Source organism: Micromys minutus, assembly GCF_963924665.1.
Source record: "Micromys minutus genome assembly, chromosome: 11".
Lineage (NCBI taxonomy): Eukaryota > Metazoa > Chordata > Mammalia > Rodentia > Muridae > Micromys > Micromys minutus.
In genome coordinates this window covers 15,932,695-15,951,532 of record NC_137980.1, presented here as the reverse complement: position 1 = coordinate 15,951,532, position 18,838 = coordinate 15,932,695, and the positions used below count along the sequence as shown (strand labels likewise).

Sequence of the window (18,838 nt, the reverse complement as noted above, 5' to 3'; positions counted from 1 at the left end):
TAATTTAACTTCAAGTCAGGAAATATGATGGTACCATTTTTTAAAATATATTGACTATTGGGGTTTTTTATAGTTCTATATGAAGGCTAGAATTTCCCCCTATTTCTGTGAAGAATGTCAATGGAATTATATAGGGCTTACGTTGGATTATGTACTTCTTTGGGTAGGATGAATACTTTAGCAATATTATTATGACCCATGACCGTGGCCCATCTTTCCATTTATGTTTTCCTCCATTTTTGTTTTTAAATCAGTGTTCTGTAGTGTTGGATTTTTGCCATTTTAACAAATCCCTGAGATGATCTGTATACAGGATTTGCCTTCCATAGTTTTAGAGGACTCAGAGGTAAATGGTTGACTCTTGCTTTGGGCCTGTGGCAAGGCAGTGTATCCTGTTGGGACCTTGGGGTAGAGCAGAGCCATCACCTCACACTGTGAGTGACAGAGAGGAAGAGGGTTTGTGCCCATTGTCACTTCAAGCCCTGCCCACCCTTTTCCACTGTCCCACCTCTGCTTCCAAGCCACCGCCACCGCAGGAGTAAGTTAAACAGTTCCCACGAAGCCCTACCTTCACCTTTTGAGTCAGTTTATTCCTACTTTAGTTTCTTACTTCTATAAATGGAAACACTTCTTGATTCCTTTTTTAGTTATGCAAGCGGTACTGGTTTTGTTGGTATCAAACACTCTTACTATGTTCATCTCCTAGTTCTAGTATTTGAGTGGTTTCAAAATACAGACTCTTGCTATGTGTATAAAGAGATAATTTTACATTTTTGATTAGTAACTTCTCTCTCCCCTCCTTCCCTCCATCTGTTCCCTCTCATGTCCAGTGGCTCCCTTGTGCCTCTATTACTAAACCAAACAGAAGCAGCAAGAGTTAGGCCTCCTTGTCTTGCACTGGGTTTTGATGGAGAAGCTTTAAACTTTCCCTGGGGATGCTGTGGAGGGTCTGCGAGTACTCTTGTGTACATTGAGGGAATGCCCTTCAGGATTAAACTATGGGGGGTTTGCCATGAAGTATGTTAGGTTTTTGCCAACATTTGTTTTCTGTGTGAGCTTAGATGATCAGGTGCTTTTCAGTTTCTGTCCTGTTGATACCGTATGTAATCATACGTGTTTAGGTAGCGAAGCAGCCGTAGGGGGTTAGGGACAAACCCACATGGTTATGATGTGTGATTTTTAAAGTGTTGTTGAACTCTGCTGGTGCCCTATGAGGGTTTTGCATAAATTCTCCTTAGAGAAGTTGTCCTGTAGGTTGTTTTCTTTAGCTTTTAAAAAAAAGATTTGTGTGTGTGTTTTATGTGTATTGTGTGATTTTGGTGTTGTGTTTTGGGTTTTGTGTGTATTATTTGTGTTCTTGTGTGTGTTGTATGTTGGTGTTGTGCTGTGCATGTTGGGTATTGTGTATGTTGCATGTTATGTGTGTGTGCTGTGTGTTATATGTTGTATGTGTGTTGTGTGGTATGTATGTGTGCATGTATTTATATGTGAGTGCAGTGCCTTTGGAAGAGAAGAAAGATATCTGTTCCCCTAGAGCTGGTATTTCAGGTGTTGTCAGATGCTCAGCATGTGCTAGGAACCAAGCTAGGGTTCTTTTATCAAAGCATTTCCTTACTTGGTGATTGATGTGGGAGGGCCTAGCCCAATGTAGGTGTTGCCATCCCTGGGTTGGTGGTCCTGACCTGTTTTTAGAAAGCAGGCTGAGCAAGCCAGTAAGCTGCACTCTCTGTGTCCTCTGCATCAGTTCCTGCCTTGAGTTCCTGCCTGACTTCCAGGATGATGGTCTACAAACTGTGTGTTGAATAAACCCTGTCCTCCCCAAGTTGCTTTTGCTTGTGTTTTATCACAGCGATAGGATAACTAAGACTGGGCTCCTGACCACCACCTGTTCCTTTTTTTTTTCCTTTAAGGTATCAGATATTAAAGCTAATTAATTAATTAGCTTTATAAACTATGTAAATATTCCCTTTAGTTCAATTTTGTGAAAAATTCAAGAAATACTGACAGTCGCTGGGCTCGGTGGCACACTCTGGTAGAGAAGGATCAGGAGTTTAAGGCCTGCCTGGGACATACAGAGGTCATGTCTCCAAACAAAAGAAACAGCGGAAGATGGCTTTAGTCTGCAAGTGCTTGGTGGACTTCGGGTGGGGAATTCTTTGGTTCTGCGCTGCTCCTTGCTGGCCTGGTCTTGATTAATTCTTCATTGTCATTGTCTGTCCAGCCAGGCGCTCTGTTTCTCACTGACTCAATCTTCATTGTTCTCTTGCTCTAGGAGTCTGTCCCTCCCCCTCGCTTAGCCCATATTGTCGAGTCAATTTGTTCATGAGTCCCTTATGAGTCTCCTAGTTTTCTGGAATTTTTTGGTAGTGGTCATTTTATTTTCATTTTTAAACTTTTGAGTTGTTTGTTGGTTTGAGTCCACTTAAGGATGATCAACCCAGCTTATTTTCTTAGCTCACTTATCTCTGTAGCTTTTCTATTTTTTACAGTTTTGGTTTTCTGTATTTCCTTCCTCCTGCTGATTTTGAACTTGGCTGTAGGTGCCATGTCCTGACCAGCCTTGGGCTGCTCTGCAGTCCATTCTTGTGTGGCAGCTCTTGAAAATGCTGCTCCCTGAACTAAGAATCAGTGAGCCTGGGGAGGGTTTATGTCGACAGTTGTGTGTGTGTGTGTGTGTGTGTGTGTGTGTGTGTGTGTGTGTACATGCTTGTGTCCGTGCATGCATGTATGCAGGTGTGTGTGTGGATTATGCTGACATATTTTATAGTGTGTCTATGCAGAGGAACTTGGATAGAGTCTGTTGTGGACTCCTCAAGAGCTCTCACTCCGGGAGCCACTCCAGTGCAAGAGCAGAGTGTGGTTAGTCACCAAGCCTTTCACACACACCTCCGTTCCTGGGGCTGCACGCCCTCACCTCTCACAGGCAACAGAGCTGGAACTGTACACTCCTGCTGCCTCTCAGCCATAGCTTTCACACACTATCTCCTCAGCCTGGTAAAATTATGACTCAACAATCAATAACATATCAAACAGATTTATATGTTAAATTCTCAATCCACAATACATCTAAACAATAAATTCACTGCCAATTAAATAAGATATAATAAACCACCCACCTAGACAAGATAAAACCAATCTAGTTCACCTTGATCTGAACCATTCTCCTCTGTGAATCTCCTGCTTTCTCTCTTCCACCTTACCAACTTTGTCCCCGCTCCACTCTCTACTATTCAATCATGTATTGCCTTGACATCAACCTACAGAGGAAAGAATTCTTGCCGTAGTTGCTTCTGCTTAACTGCCTGGGCATGCCACCCCTTGCCTCTCTGGTACCCAGTGTGGATGCCAGTCATTTAGAGAGTACTGTGCCCTTGTAGTTCTCTTACCTACTTCCTGGAAGGTTTTTTTTTTTTTTTTTTTTTTTTTCCTCACTGTGGTTTAATGGCTCCTCTTCAGTGGGCCAGCATCACAACTTTACAAAGCTTAGCTACCTGGGCACTGTCCTTCTTGTCATCACCAGTGATGCAGACAGTTCAGAAACTTAGGGGTATCTATTGTGTTTCAGCTACAGTGGGGTTTGCTCTTCTTGGGATATCCAGAGAGTTAATCCTTTAAGCTGACTGCCATTGGTTTTCTTTGCTTTAGAAGTTGGCTCTTTTGTTTTCATCTTACGGAAAGGCATTAGTAGATGATGTTATTAGGTTTTTAATTCATTTTGAAAAATCTATTTCACTTGGTGCATTTAAGCCATTGACATTCAAAGAAATTATGTAGTTGGATTGATGTCTCCCATATTTACACGGTATTCTGTCTGTTCCCCTATATTTATTTGATTTCTGCATTTTTATTTAGCATCTTGTGAACACCTGTTTTAACACATCAGTTATGTTTCTTGTTTTTACTGTTTAGAGTTGCAAATCCACATAAATCTAAGTGCACACAAATTACCTCTTCACATGTGAATACCCTATAATTACAGGACCTGTGATTTCCCCCTCAGCCTTGTATTCTTTCTGTCCTTTATCTCACGTGCTTGTGTGTACATACAAGTGCAGGCATGCATGAGGTGTATGATTCTGACCAGTGAGAGATGCTGCTGAAGACATTTCAGACCAGCCATATTCTGCCACTCGGTTGAAGATGTGAAAAATGTTTTGTTTCCCTTAGATTATCTCCCTGGATCTTCTTCCTTTCTCATAGACTCTGACCCATGTTCTTTCCCTTCTTTTCAGAGGCAAATCTACTAGTACTTTGCTCTGTGCACGGAGTTCTTATGTTCTTTACTTTCGAATAGTTTCAAGGATACAGAAGTCTAGGGCGGTGGCTTTCATTTCTCCTGTATTTATTGTTTCTGACTTTACTTTCTTTGGTCTTTGAGAAGTGAGATATAATTATTATTTTTTTAATTTCTATGTTTTTGTGTATCAGGTGCATGCCAGTACTTGCAGGTGCCCAGTAGAAGGCATCAGACCCTCTGGAATCAAAACTGGAGGTTCCCTCCACCCTTCCCCCAACCCGGACAGGGCTTCTCTGTGTAGCCCTGGATGTCCTGGAACTTGCTCTGTAGACCAGGTTGGCCTGGAATGCACAGATCTGTCTGCCTCTGCCTTCTGAGTGCCGGGACTAAAGGTGTGCACCACCATTGCTGGCTACCAGCTCAGCATATGTTCCTAACAGTGGAGCCACCCTCTGCCTCCAAGATACATTTGTCTTTGTTGTTTTCAAGGAAGTTGGATTTTGTCCCATTTGGGCTTTCAGGCTGTTGTCTGTCATTTCTTTCTTTTCCTCTTTCCTTTTTTTTTTTTTTTTTTTGGTTTTTTTGGGTTTTTTTTTTTTGGTAATTTGAAATAATATATCTGTGTATATGTAGGGCGTTATTTTATTATTATTAATTTTTAGTGTTCCATGAACCCTCTGGATCTCTGGTTTGATGCCTCACAGTACCTTGGAGGCACTGGGTCACTTTTTTTCTTTAAAGGCGCCAACCCCTGTGACTCTCCGCCCTGTGGCCTGTTCATTACATTACACATTGTAATTCTCGGCTGGTCTGCACTTGCCACAATTGGTCCTCCCTCCTCTCTCCTCAGGTTTCTCAGCCCTTAGCTCTGCTCTTCATCCAGTCTACCAGCAAACCCACCATGGGCGTTTATTTCTGCTGGCCTGGATTTGATGCAAGCGTCCTTCCAGCTCTCGGGAACTCTGTGCTTACACGGCATCTACTTTACCCTAGAGTTCTCAGGACTGTTTAACTCCTTCCCTGGGAATCTAACACCACTGGATGGTCTGCTCTGGTTTCTGCGGGTTGACTTTTGCTTTTTATTATCCCTCATATTTTCTTGACAGACAGGCATGATATACTCGGAACTGCTGGTAATGGGCCTTCAGTCCCATGGCGGTAAGCAACGTGGGTTCTCTGTTTTTATAGAGTCATAAGCTGTGAACGTCACCTGTGCTCCCAAGTGTTTTCTGTAGATGGGATACATGGCTGCAGCTCCCGCCCTGGTTAAACATCAGCAGATTAGACACCAGTCAGGTTTTCTTGAGGTCATTTCCTGTGAGATGACTTAGAGTTCTTTAGTGTGTTCTAGAGCCACCTTCTTTCCCTTGGTAGAGGGTAGAACAAAAGCATATTGAAGGGGGGCCTGTAATTATTTTAAATGCGCCTGTGAGTTTTTCATGTGCATGTGACCGTCAACCTTCAGTGTCATCTCAGGAATGCTTTGTGTCTCCTTGAGAGGGTCTCTCACAACTGGCCTGGAGTAAACACTAGACTGGCTGGTCTGTGAGCCGGGATCCTCCTGGTTCTGCTTCTCAGTACTGGGGTTACAGCGCACACCACCATGCCCACCTTCTCAAGATGGCTCTGCAACCAAGTTCAGAACTTTGGGTTTGCAAGGCAGATGTTGTGCCATCTGAACCGTGCCTCCCGGTCCTACCACGTGTTTGACTGAGCTGTGGAGAAATTCACAGTCCTGGTTTCCCTGCCTTGGCACTGCTTCCCACTGCTCTTATCATGGAGAATTCTCGTAGGATTTGTTCTCCATCCAGTTTTGCCCTATGGCCTTACACTTCCTGAGGTATGGGAGGTGTTACTGATTTTTCAGTTTGTTTATTTTTAAACCTCTTGAAGAGATACATCTGACACTCATCTGTTGAACCGGAAACTCAACTCTCCCTTACACCTGCTGCTGTTGCTGCTGCCTGTTCTTTTTCTCTCTTCCTCTTTCCTCCTCCTCCTCTTCCTCCTTCTTCCTTCCTTCCTTCCTTCCTTCCTTCCTTCCTTTCTTTCTTCCTTCCTTTCTTTCTTAAACAAAATGAGTCAGGAGTTTTTAGAATAGCCTGTTACCTGGTCCCTCTTGTCTTGCTTGCATGCCTTGTATCGAGTGCCAGCATACTGTCCCATTCACACAGGTCGTTCTTCCGTTTGGAATGGTCGGTCTTTCCTCAGGAAGACTTCCTTTTCATCTTTATGGCCTCACGTCTATAGAACGACCCATACTTGGCTTCACCTGTGAGTTCATGGTTCTGCTGTTCTCAGATGTTATGATGCAGAGTGCCTTCCCTTACTAAGTCATAAGCTCCATGACATATTTGTGGCCAAGAGAGTAATCAGTGACTAGTAAATATGTTGTATGTTGGTCTGTGTACTCCTACTGTGTACGCCCCTACTGTGTGCAGCTCTTGGCCAACACACCTGTTCTCTGTGTATATGTCTCTCCTGTCCTTACTACCAGGTATACTTAGCAATGCAGGTAAGCCTAGCCACAGCCAGCTGTTGGGGGCGGATCCGTTGGGAGGCACGCCACACTGGTAATAGAAGCTGCTCCAAGAAGTTCTTGTTTGTGTAAGGATTACCTGAGGGGTTGTTCAACATGTTAGCCCGTTAAAATGCACCGTCCCTCTCTTTCAACCCTGGGTTGACTCTGGTTAGTCCTAGAGTACATTTTCTAAGTATCTGAGGTTTCTGAAGCCAGACCATATGACCAGAGGATATTGTGTAGGCTCTGAGCACGAGAGAACATGGGGCTGCTTTGGGGATTAGATGCCTAAACTACAGAAGTACACAGGAAGGAAAACAGCCTTATTAGCATATGCTGATTATTCATGCTAGTGAATTTAATTATGCCAGGCACATGACATATGTACTCGAGGCACTTTGCTTATCCACCCATCCCCCTCTTCATTTTCCTTCTAGCCCCGATGACCAACATCCTTGTCCCAACTTATGCTCTTTGTACTTTTATGTCTTCTGTGTGTGTGATTGCTGCTTCATCGTGGTTGCTATAGTAACATGATGGTTTGTACACAGAAGCAAGGGTGCCTGACCAGTGGCTGTATCACTATGTGTCTTCCTCCCCGTCAACAGTACTTGAGCCTCATGAGTCCCTTCCTCTTCTCTGGCAGCGTAGTGATGAGCCCCGCCTTGTGTGGACTCATTCATGGAGTCAGCACAGAGTCTAGAGCTGAGTGCTGGTGCTGGCTTCTCTCTCTGCGTAGTTCCCCCAGCACCGAGAGAGCTGGCTAGGAGGAGGCGCTTCCAGCCCACTCACAGCCTCATTTGTTATGCCCTGGGACCAAGGTTTGTAGTCTTTCACAAGAGGGTCTAGAACCTAGAAGGATGGAAATTTATGTGACGTAGACAATCCCTAGATCTCTTATGCCTAGAAGGAAGGGAATTTGAATGACGTTCTTGTGTATGTAATATCCTAAGAGTTTTCAGTGAGCAGAAAGCTTTCAAATTCTAGAGCATTCAGTCCACAATCATGTGACTGGGCTTTTACAATGTCCTTAAGTCTATTGAGACAATATGGTCATTCTTTAATTTTTACCAGTTGGTTCTAGTTGAGCTTTCTAAATCACCACAGAATATGCAAATATAATGTGGTAAACTGTCTTAAAGTATTGAAAAATCTTAGCCTCCAGCTTTGCCACCCCCCTGGCCTCATCGAGGGAAAGCTTTGTCCTTTGCATGGGTCATCACAGTGGCTGTGCCTTAGGATCCACACTCGTCCACTTATGCTCCCCCTCACACTCACCCCCCACCCTTATATGCTCTAGGCAGTTTGGCTTCCCAAAGTATTTGAAGACCAGTTTGATACGTTTTGACCATCATTACCCTAGTTAAGCTTTTACTAACCTCATATTTATTAAGCAACTTTATTTTGTATTTGATTATGCCTGTGTATTCAGATCTTAAACAGGTGTTTTAATTTTGATCTTGGCCAAGGGTGGCTTGTTTCTTTGTAGGCTTCAATTATGACTTGGTTACTTTTTAGAGTTGTCTGTGAGAATTCTCACCTGGGCCAGGGAAGCGTGGGATCCTCTGTATGAATTCTGGTCCCAAATTTTCCCCTTGGTAGGTTTATGATCAGCTATTTTCAGGGGTACTTTTTTCTCTCTTGTATTGAGGAATCAATATAGTGCATGTAAATATTCCCATCATCCCTGTATGTTTTTTTCTCTCACAGTCACTGAGGGTATTGCTTTCAGTGAGTCCTGGTTCCCTGCAAGGGCACTGCCTTACTTTGTGTCCTTTAAAGCCCAGTGATCTGGAGAATGGCAGCCCATCAGAGTGCTGCTTTCTCGGACTTACAGTTCTTCTTCCCTTCTGTTCTTCCAGGATTTCTTAGCTTAACTATGTATTTGGCATATTATTTAATTGAAAACTCAACTAGCACTGTATACATGGTTCTATATCAATATAGGTCTGTCATGTGGCTGAAATGTCAGTCTTGTTCCGGGAGGCGAGTCTGTGGTTAAGAGCACTTGCTGCTCAGTCATAAGGACCAGAGTTCGGATCCTAGCACCTGTGTGGTAGCCACAATGGCCGGAAGTGCATTTATGAGAGCTCTACATCATCTCTGGCCTACATGGGCACTCACACACTTGTATATACACTCACATACACACATACAAGAGTGGCTTATTGTTTACTGCTTTTCGGTTGGAGGTGAAGATGTAGGAGAATTAGTAACGGTCATCATCGTAATTAAGCAAAGGTCTTTCTCCAGAGTTGCACCTGGCTTGAGGTAACCCTGAGTCCTTTAGCTGAAGAATCTCTGGGTCCTCAATCTGGGTCGAGATTTCCTTAACAGCTGTGAGTGCCAAGATGTGGGCGAGTTTGCACATCCTTAGTGTCTGTGTGCAGTACCATCTTGTGGCCTTCCACCTGGCCCCGCTACTGACTTACTACATTCACACTGCTTGGTATTTATGGCTGTAGAGTGCTGACTGAGTTTCCGGATGATTCCGTGTTTTCTTGAAGTGTGCCGCCAACCTGCGTCCCAGCCTTAGCCTTGCTTCCTCTCAAGCTCATGTCCCTGTGTTCGCTCACATGTCTTGTTATATACTTAGTCTAGATTAGCCTCAGCTTGTAGTTCTCTTGTGTCCTGGGATTTCATATACTGCTTTTGTTCTGTTCTCTTTCAAGAGAATGAGTCACTCTCAAGGACACTCTAGCCCAGACCTCACTGGAGATTAAAGCAGCCTTGAATCTACAGTAGTAGGGATGCAGGCTTGTGCCATGACACCTGGTCCCGGCTTGGCTTTCATTCTTAAAAGTTAATATGGCAGAGTAAGGCAGTGCGTGCCTCTACCCTCAGGACCTGGGAGGCATATGTGGGCAGATCTGTGAGTTTAAAGGCAGGTCCAGTCCAGCCAGGAGACCCTGTCTCAAAGCCGCACTGTCCGATGTGTCTGTTGGAGAGGCAAACAACAGGAACAGATAAATCCCTCCGAGGGATTCTCACTTTATTTCATTTAGCAATCTCACATTTCTTGCGCGGTGTTAACTCATTCTGGATGGCTTCACTATGTCTGTCATAGCTGACTGGTCCTCAGAGATGGACTTACAGACATCAGGCTGTCCTCTGGTGCTGCAGCTCCCTTGAGATACGCCTGGTGCTCACTGGCAAAGTGGAGCTGTTAGAGATGTGCAGCAGGCCATGGGCATGTGTCTCCAGAGGGAAGAGTTGACTGTGAACTTCAGTATCTCCTTCCTTCCTTCCTTCCTTCCTTCCTTCCTTCCTTCCTTCCTTCCTTCCTTCCCTCTTCCGTTCTTCCATCTCATTATGTTCTCAGGCTGCTCCTGGGCTTTGGGGTCCCGGCCTCAGCCTCCCCAGTAGGCAGATGGCCCCATCTGTGCTCTGCTGTGTAATTCCTTAGTCTGATGGGGTCTGTTCTACTGTGAAGAAGGAACTATACTGTCTCTTACGTGCTGCTCAGCACTGTAGAGCGAGAAGCGTGTTAGAAGCAGGGATGGAGAAGCACTTTACACACAGCCTGAGAGGGCATGGAGATGGGTGGGGCGTGGGACTTTGCTTTCTAGTGCTGATACTTGTGAAGTAAGCTAAGGTTGAGTCTTTGTGTTGCATAATTGCCTTTAACCTTCTTTAGCCTCCACCAGGCAGTGTGAAAATGCCTAACGTACCCAACACCCAGCCAGCAATAATGAAGCCAACAGAGGAGCATCCAGCTTACACACAGATCACAAAGGTTAGTGCCGTTAACTCGAGACTTTTGAGCTGCGTCAGTTGTCCTTCATCCCGTCCGTCTTTCTCAGTCGTTCCCTTGTCTGCACCTCACGTGCTCTCATTAGGCACAGGGTTACAGGCTCTGGCTGCTCTGCCTGCCGTAAGGGGCTCATTTTTATTGTTTTCAGTGACGTGTGGCTGTGTGCACTGAGTGCAGGTGCCCTCAGAGGCTGCAGTTATAGGTGAGCCACCTGGTGTGGCTTCTCTGTAAGAACAGCACACACACTCTTACTGCTGAGCCAGCTGTCTATCCCCAGATTTCCGGCTGTTCTTAATGAGAGCTCGGTTTTTTGTTTGTTTTTCCCATTCTGCGGCCTCAGCATTGCCCCTAAAGACTTCCATATCTAAAAGAGCAAAATGAATCAAATATCTCGCTAATATTTTCCAAAGCTATAGTTTTCAATGACTGCCTATATTTTGAAAGCACATTTAACATAGGTTTCTCTCATGCTGTAAAAGTAGGCATGCAGATGTTGGAATATTTTGACTGTCTGCCAACTTGTATATGTTGGTCATTTTGTTTAGGAACATGCCCTGGCTCAAGCTGAACTTCTCAAGCGCCAAGAAGAGCTGGAGAGAAAAGCTGCAGAGTTAGATCGCCGGGAGCGAGAGATGCAGAACCTGAGTCAGCACGGTAGTATCCAGAGTCGGAATGAATGTCTGTCCTTGCTCTGGGCCATTTGCCTTGGTGATAAAACGCTGCCCTGTTTCTGATTCTAGCAAAGAGGTCAGACACAGCAGATCGCCTACTTGATACCTGCAGCTCTCTGATCTTGCCTGATAGCTCCCATCTTTGATAGATTAGAGGAGCATTGGCTTTCTCTCAGAGAACGTGAGACAGATCTGATAAGTTTGCTTCGTTCTAAGCCAGGGAGCCTTTGATTCTAAACTTGGCTCTCTTGAATCTTTTCTTTTTCTTTAAAAGAAAGGTCTTAATGTAGGCTTAGTCATGAGGGATGAGAGGGAGTCCTCAGAAGGAAGGAAGGTACAGGTGAGAGCGTGGGTGTGGGCTTCTCAGCAGCTCCATTGAACCTTTGAGTGTGAGCGTGCCCTGCCTTGGACTCGTGGGTGTTTGATTATTGGCTGTGTCCTCACAGGTATGCCATTCTTACCGTAACATGCTAAGAGAGTGTTAGTCTGAGAAGTTACCTGCTGTGTAGTCTGTTGAGGCTCTGAGTGCTAAAGACAGCTCTAAAAGAGTCTGAGGGAGAGAGAGCAGCCTCAGCCAGAAGGATGAGCAGACTCGGGGAAGGCAGTGTTAGGGTGGCTGGAATCAGGAGAAACCCCAAACAAGGACAGCTATAGGAACGCTGAGTATTTCTCCCTTCTCTTAGAATTGCTTGGGTCTTGAGCCTCTCAAGGACATGTTGACCTGGTCATTTCCTTGCCTGCAGCGTCACAGACGCCCCATAGGAGATACAGTGATGTCTTACTTTCTTCAAGCTGACTGACAGTGAGATGTGGAAGATGTCTTGGTAAAGATGGTGACAGAGAGACAGTTTGTACTTCATTTTGCAGTATTTTGGCACCTGTAGAACTTTTCATTCTATAATTCACATTAAAGTTTCAGCACCACCTGATAAATGTGGCCCAGTTAATTCACTTTCTGAAGAAAGGAAGTTTCCACTTCTTTTTTAAAAAAAACTTTTAAAAAAAAATTTGAGACTGGATTTCACTCGCTAGCACAGTGCTGTCCTGGAACTCACCATGTAGACTTGGCCGGCCCACCTCTGAATGCAGTTAAATCTTGGCCCCCTAAGGGTGGGGTGGGGTCAGGGTAGGGTGGGGTGTTAGGGAATCTTTGGTTGTCTCTCTCGCCACTATGTGGCTCCTTGGGATTGAACTCTGAGTCCTTGGTGAACTCCGAGGATAGATCTTTAGTCATCTGGCTTTCGAAGCAAGCATTTACCTGCTGTGCAGTCTGCCTGTGTATGACATTTCTGCTTCTAATGACCGCCCAGCCAGCACATGGCTTGAGACATTCTGGTTCCGGAGCCCCCACTCTTCATTGCTGTTCTTGGCTCCTTCTTACATAGTATGGACCATGTGTGTTCTCTGAGGACCAATCCAGGCTTCACACTGGGCTATGTTCCTGGTCCCCTGGTTTCAGTATTATAACTAGTGTAACTGAGGACATATGCTAAGGAGAATGAGCAGGCCATACTTTTCTTTATGAAAATTGTTTACATAGATAAAAAAAAAAATATATATATATATATATATAATTGAAAATTTAAGGTTATACAGTATATTTAGTATTAGAACGTGACTTTTACCAGCTTTCGAGGCAGAAGCAGGCAGATCTCTGTGGGTTCAAGGCTGGACTGGTCTACAGAGAGAGTTCCAGGAAAAGCCAGAGCTATACAAAGAAACCCTGCCTTAAAAAAAAAAAAAAAAAGCAAGCAGACACACAAAGAAGGAGAGGAAGAGGAGGAAGAAGAAAAAGAAAATGACTTTTCGTTGTTTTTTACTTACATTTTTGTCTGAATTTGTGATTTATGGTTAATTTTTGCTTTTGCCTCCATTTCTCAAGTCTTGCTGTCAGTCTTTGTTTATTTAGAGACACAGCCCCTGCTCACGTATCACTGGGGTCTCTCCAGCCCTTAGGCTGCAGGGACTCCCATTCCTTCACAGGGCAGTCTCTTACACTTTTTCAGTGTTCTGATTTTTTTAGCTTTTTTTCTCTTCAGTCTTTGAAATGTCCAGATCTGACCCTTTAGCCAGTCTTGGATTGTTGAGAGTCCTGTCTTCCCTCTGCAGACCAGTTAGCAATGCAGCAGAATTCTAGTGAGCACAGATGGTCCTCCCCAGAGATGCCAGGCTCTCAGACTTTGAAATAAGTCTGTTTTAGGTGAACCTTAGGGTTTGTCTCCGGGTTCTCCTATACAGGGACATGCTGAACATGGTCTGACATGACATTGGGACATTATTTTACCATTTATTGTTTCTAAAAAAGATTCTGAGGGGAAAAAAGTTAAAATGTAAGCTTAGCTTTCAGAGTTGTAAGAGAAGCACTGTCGGTGTCTTATATGGCACCTCAACAAGGTGCTGGACCTAGAACCAGCATACACTAAGGAGAGAATGTGTTTGTTGAAATAACTTTTTTTTTCTACTTACAGGGAGAAAAAACAATTGGCCACCTCTTCCTAGCAATTTTCCTGTGGGACCTTGTTTCTATCAAGATTTTTCTGTAGACATTCCTGTAGAATTCCAAAAGACAGTAAAGCTTATGTACTACTTATGGATGTGTGAGTACAAAACATTTATATTTATATATATATAAAAATATATATTCATTTTGAGTTCATATTTTCATTAGTAATAGACACATTTTAAGAAATGATATATTAAATGCATGTTAAATGTCTTTTCATATAGATCTTAGTAGTCATACTTTCATAGTTGGACAGTATATTTAGATACAAAAGTTGTGTAACAGATAGCAATCCAAGTTCTTAGCTGAGGAAAGGCCACACACCAACTGACTGAAAGGCAACTTGTGAGTCACATGGTAGCATTTCCCAGAGATCTTTTTCCTTTGGAGAGTTATCTAGGCATGACTTGATTTGGCAAAACTATGCATCCTATTTTTTATACAAAGGAGTACCATATAGATTCTGCCAAATTTGGGCATTCTGGCTGGTTTTTTTTTGGAAGAGTCAGAAGATACTTTACTGTGAACTGCAAGGTTAAAAGTTACTTTGGGCATAGCTTATAGCTTATTCTTCATCTTCAAGTGGCCATGAATACTTCTATTCTTGAAATTGCTTAATTTGGGACAGTTTAATTAAACAACACATCAGAGTGTGTTTTCAGGTGGGATGTGTGTGACGTTTTGAGTATAATAACAACTCTGAAATCAGAAATCCATGTCAGGCTGCTAACAGTTTGCTGCGTGTACACAGGTGTCCCACCTATGTCCTGATTTGTGTTCCAAACAGTCTCAGCCTGATTTGATGAGAGTCTGACAGGAGGGAAGGCAGCAGTGTGGCTCCTCATCTGCTGGACAGATGGAGCAGTATGTACTTTGTAGGTACATTCCTTCCAAAGAAAGCGTGTATGTTTTATTGTGTGCTAGTGAGGCTTTAATGCCCAGTTTCTCTAAGTGGATGTAATAATTTTCTTCAAACCCATTCCTCACCTGCTGGCATATGAAAAGCAATTGTTTATGGACATTACTTGTGTTAAAGTTTTAAAAAGAACATTTGTTCCTGTAGACAAAAAAATGACAGTGGATATTACTTTTTCAGAAGACTTTTGAGATAGGTCTCTTTATGTAACCATGGCTGTCTGGAAACTGGGTACATAGACCAAGCTGGCCTTGAACACAGAAATCCACCAGTGTCTGTCCACAAAGCTGGGATTGAAGGTGTGCAGCACACACCCAGCTGGCTCTTGCTTTCAAACGTTCAGTTTTCTGTTGAGATTTTGCCTTGGTATTGGTAGGATTCTGTGTGTTTGATACTTAAAGTATAATTCTGTATGTGTATACTAACCAGTTCCCATGTTTAACTTACATATGTGTGTCATATATGCATTTGTACTTTTTGTATATGACTTTTAAAAATAGACATAGTATTTTAGGCATAAGTTATTTAACTTAATTTTTATGATAAAGAGAAAGTTCTACAATGGATTTTATAAATGGAGATTGAATAGGAAAGATGGCTAATTTTTAATGTGCCTGCTAACTACTAATGCTGATGCTTTCAAAGTTGGTTTGTTGGGTCTTGAGAATGCACAACTTTCAGAGTGTCTTGGAGTAATGCAGTTAATTGTAGGTTTTTCTCAGTCTCACTTAATTTGCCAATCCTTTTTGAAAAAGGACTTAGTATTCTCCTTAGGTTGGGTTTCAAAGAAGCTTTGCTTGGAACCGAGTAGCAGATCAGGAGCCGACCTACACCTGATGGGTACACTGAGCGGGGTGCTTCCTAAAGTACCAGTCTGCGCGCATGTCAGGGCTCACTGAAGCTCATAGCAGCCATCCAGGGTGAATGATGAAGTTTGTATCCCAACCACATCATGAAGCAGGTGCTGTCCTAGAGAAGCCGAAGCTTTGACCATTCGGGTACTCGTTCAACACTGTCCATCTGGTCCAACATTGTCTAACAGGTCACTGTGTAACAAGCTGTTCGGATAGCTTGGTTCTTAAGCCCAGGGTTAGGTTCCAAGGTGTGCCATCCACAGAATGCCGAGGTGAAGAAGTGATTTTCATTTTAATGAATACAACGAAGATGTGTTTTCAGCAGTCCCTTAATGGAAGCAGATAATGGAAGCCGCAATTGGACCATAGCAATTAGTGTTATCACCGTGAAGTGATGTTCCACCTTTCTGAGTGTGCTTTTGAATTTAAGAAAAAAAGGAAAAGCAAAGTGTGGACCCCAGCCGCCAGGTAGCAAAGGAGGCATGCTGCTTGTAACCGCTTCTTTTGTGATTTAGATTTCAAGAATCCTACGGTCTTGGCGGTTGCAAATTCAGGCTCACCATCCCTGGCCTTGATTCCCTCATAAAGTGAATAAATCTCTCCCATAAAGAAGTGTAACTTATAGATCTGTGAACATGGCTTAGACTTGTAGTCAGCATCCCCCAGCACAGACACCGGAGCGGAGTGCATGTCTCTAGCGCCTTTCCACATCTGCCCTTGCACAGGTGGACAGCCGCCTCGCTTGGTACCTAGACAGGCTGGTTTTTATCAAGTACAAGTTGGTGACTGACTGATGATAGTTACTTTAAAAACCATCTAGAAAAAAAATGTAACATATTACAAAAGATTATATTTTCGGAAGATTTTTTTGGTGGACTTTAAATATGTATATACATACATATATACTTACATACATGTATGGCCTTTGTTTTCTGTAAATAAAATAGAAAACTTTAAATGAAAACTTATTCTCTTAAAGATTACAATTTAAGGTAGAATGTGCTAATATTAAAGAAAAGCAAAAACCTTAAGACAGCCAGAAGTCCTTTAGAACTGCAAAATAATTTCAGATTTCACAGGAATTTCAGGTCTGTTTTTAAGGTATTAGAACTCTTTATTTTGAGAACAAAGGATTTGGAGTCATTTGGTTAGTAAGCCAGCTTTCCTGAGAATATAAACTCCCAGGAGGAACTGAGTGGTTAGTTTCCTGCAATGGGAGGGACCGGATCGAAACACACGGGCCCTTAGAAGTGCAGTAATGTTGCATTCGGGCTCTGGAGCCTTTCACCATGGTTAGTGGTGAAATGGTAATTCATTTTTCATAGTAAAATTCTACTTTTTTTCAGAATCACTTATAACTGTAATGGGATGGAGAAGATGGTTTAGGGCTTAGGCACACTTGCTGCTCTTACGACATGTGGGTTCAGTGCCCACCTTGTAACTCAGAGCATCTGTATCTGGAGAGATACAGTGCCCTCTTCTGGCCCCTGCAGGCCCTGCATGCACATGGTGCATATACATACATGCAGGCAAACACCCAAGTGCATAAAATAAGTGTAAACAGCAGTTATAGTGGTAAGTGTGGCTCTTGAGGACCACAGCGTCGCTGGGTGCTATACTGGGGGTTGTGACTTGTTAGGAAGCGTCGTTGCAGCAGCATGTGAAGTGTTGCCCATATCTATTTCTGTAAAGTAAAGAGATGCCTTGGCATGGGCTAGATTTCATTGCGCTGCCTATTGGAGGTGAAGTGAAAAACTGTAATCCTCTATCAAAGTATTTCTCCCCATTAAAAAATGAGAGCCCGAAGAGACCCCAGCTCCTAGGTCCATTGCTTTTGTGTTTGAGCAGGCACTACGTGCCCTCTTGGGCCTTGGCTCAAGAAGTTCACAGCCTTTCTTCTCAGGAAGCAAACCTTAGGGTTGGGCTTGGCTGTGTAGCTGCCTACTAGGAGAGATGGGCAGCGGGATTTGTCTAAACTGCTCCACTCTGTGCTGTGCCTTCAGAGCCTGTGTAAGAAGCAGTAGTGTTTGAAGAACATGCAAGGGGAACCTGGGGAGGTGTTTTCTCTGAGGAAGCGTGTTTTCATTTGTAAATCTTACGGATTGTGTACCTCTAATGTAAACATTTCCATTTTGTCTTCTGATTCCATAGTCCATGCCGTAACCCTGTTTCTGAACATCTTCGGATGCTTGGCTTGGTTTTGTGTTGATTCTTCAAGAGCAGTTGATTTTGGCCTGAGCATCTTGTGGTTCCTGCTCTTTACTCCGTGTTCATTTGTCTGTTGGTACAGACCACTATACGGAGCTTTCAGGTAAAGTATGTGTCTAATGTATGTGCTTTAAAATGCGCAAAGTGTGTGGGTGATGGCTCACCCCTGGAATCTCAGCATGAGAAGGCTACAGTAGGATTGTAGGCCAGCCTGGGCTACATAGTTTATATCAGGCAGGGGCTACAGAGCAAGACCCTACCACAAACAAACACTCCATGAAAATGAATAATCTGTATTGTACCTCAAAGGGAAAGTTGGTGTATTTTCATTAATTTAAAAAAAATTATTATTACCAGGGTCAGTGAGATGACTCAGTAGCTAAAGGTGCTTGCTGCCAAACATGGTGACCTGAGTTCAATCCCTAGGTCCCACATGGTAGATGGAGGGACCTGACTCCTGCAGGTTGTCCTCTGACCTCTACATTTGCACCGTGGCAAGCATGCTTCATTCACCAGTAAATATAGGCATAACATTTTTATTATAACATACTTTCTGAAAAGTCTAATACAGCTTGTCTGCTTATCCGTTGGATTTTAGGATTCTTAAGCATTGTGTCTCTTGAAAATCAAACATGAAAATTAATGAAAAAAAACTAACATTCTTAGATGTTAACATGTAACATCGTATGACATGCATATACACGACTTTAGGAAAAACTTTGCTGATTACTTCTCTGTCCCTTACATGTCTAAATTATAAATTATACCTGGTGATTACAGCCTTCATCTTAAGATCGGTCCAGGTGGGAATAGCACATACTCAGTACTTTACTCAGCAGCTTGGTAAATCCTTTCTGTGTACATTCATCTTTAGTTTCTAAGGACTGTCATTTAAATAGCTATTCAGGCTATAAAATGAAGAATACGATTTCACATCAAATCAATAGCTACTTAAATATATTGGGTGATACCTTTTCTAAATGAGTGTTCTGTGAGATGACAGTCAGTATTGGGAAAATGTTGATTAGCTTACTTGGTTTTGGAATAGCCACTTAGTAGAGTTAGGCAGTCCTTCATTTCCTCATGGTAGAGCCAGGGGCCTAGGGTGCCTTGTGATGTGACACGAGACCATTCTTTTCTGTAGAGCAGTATGATGATGGTTTTGAGAGAAGGC

General features: G+C 43.2%; 1 protein-coding gene across 1 annotated transcript in view; it reads left to right on the top strand.

The window, feature by feature from the left end:
* The window catches only part of SCAMP1 (secretory carrier membrane protein 1), a 70,679-nt gene that overhangs the window by 37,022 nt on the left and 14,819 nt on the right, over nt 1-18,838 (top strand). Inside the window, exons 3-6 of the mRNA XM_080924779.1 lie at nt 10,396-10,494; nt 11,058-11,166; nt 13,652-13,780; nt 17,608-17,767. Of these exons, the coding sequence (XP_080780905.1) occupies nt 10,396-10,494; nt 11,058-11,166; nt 13,652-13,780; nt 17,608-17,767 (497 nt within the window). The remainder of the gene's footprint in view (nt 1-10,395; nt 10,495-11,057; nt 11,167-13,651; nt 13,781-17,607; nt 17,768-18,838) is intronic.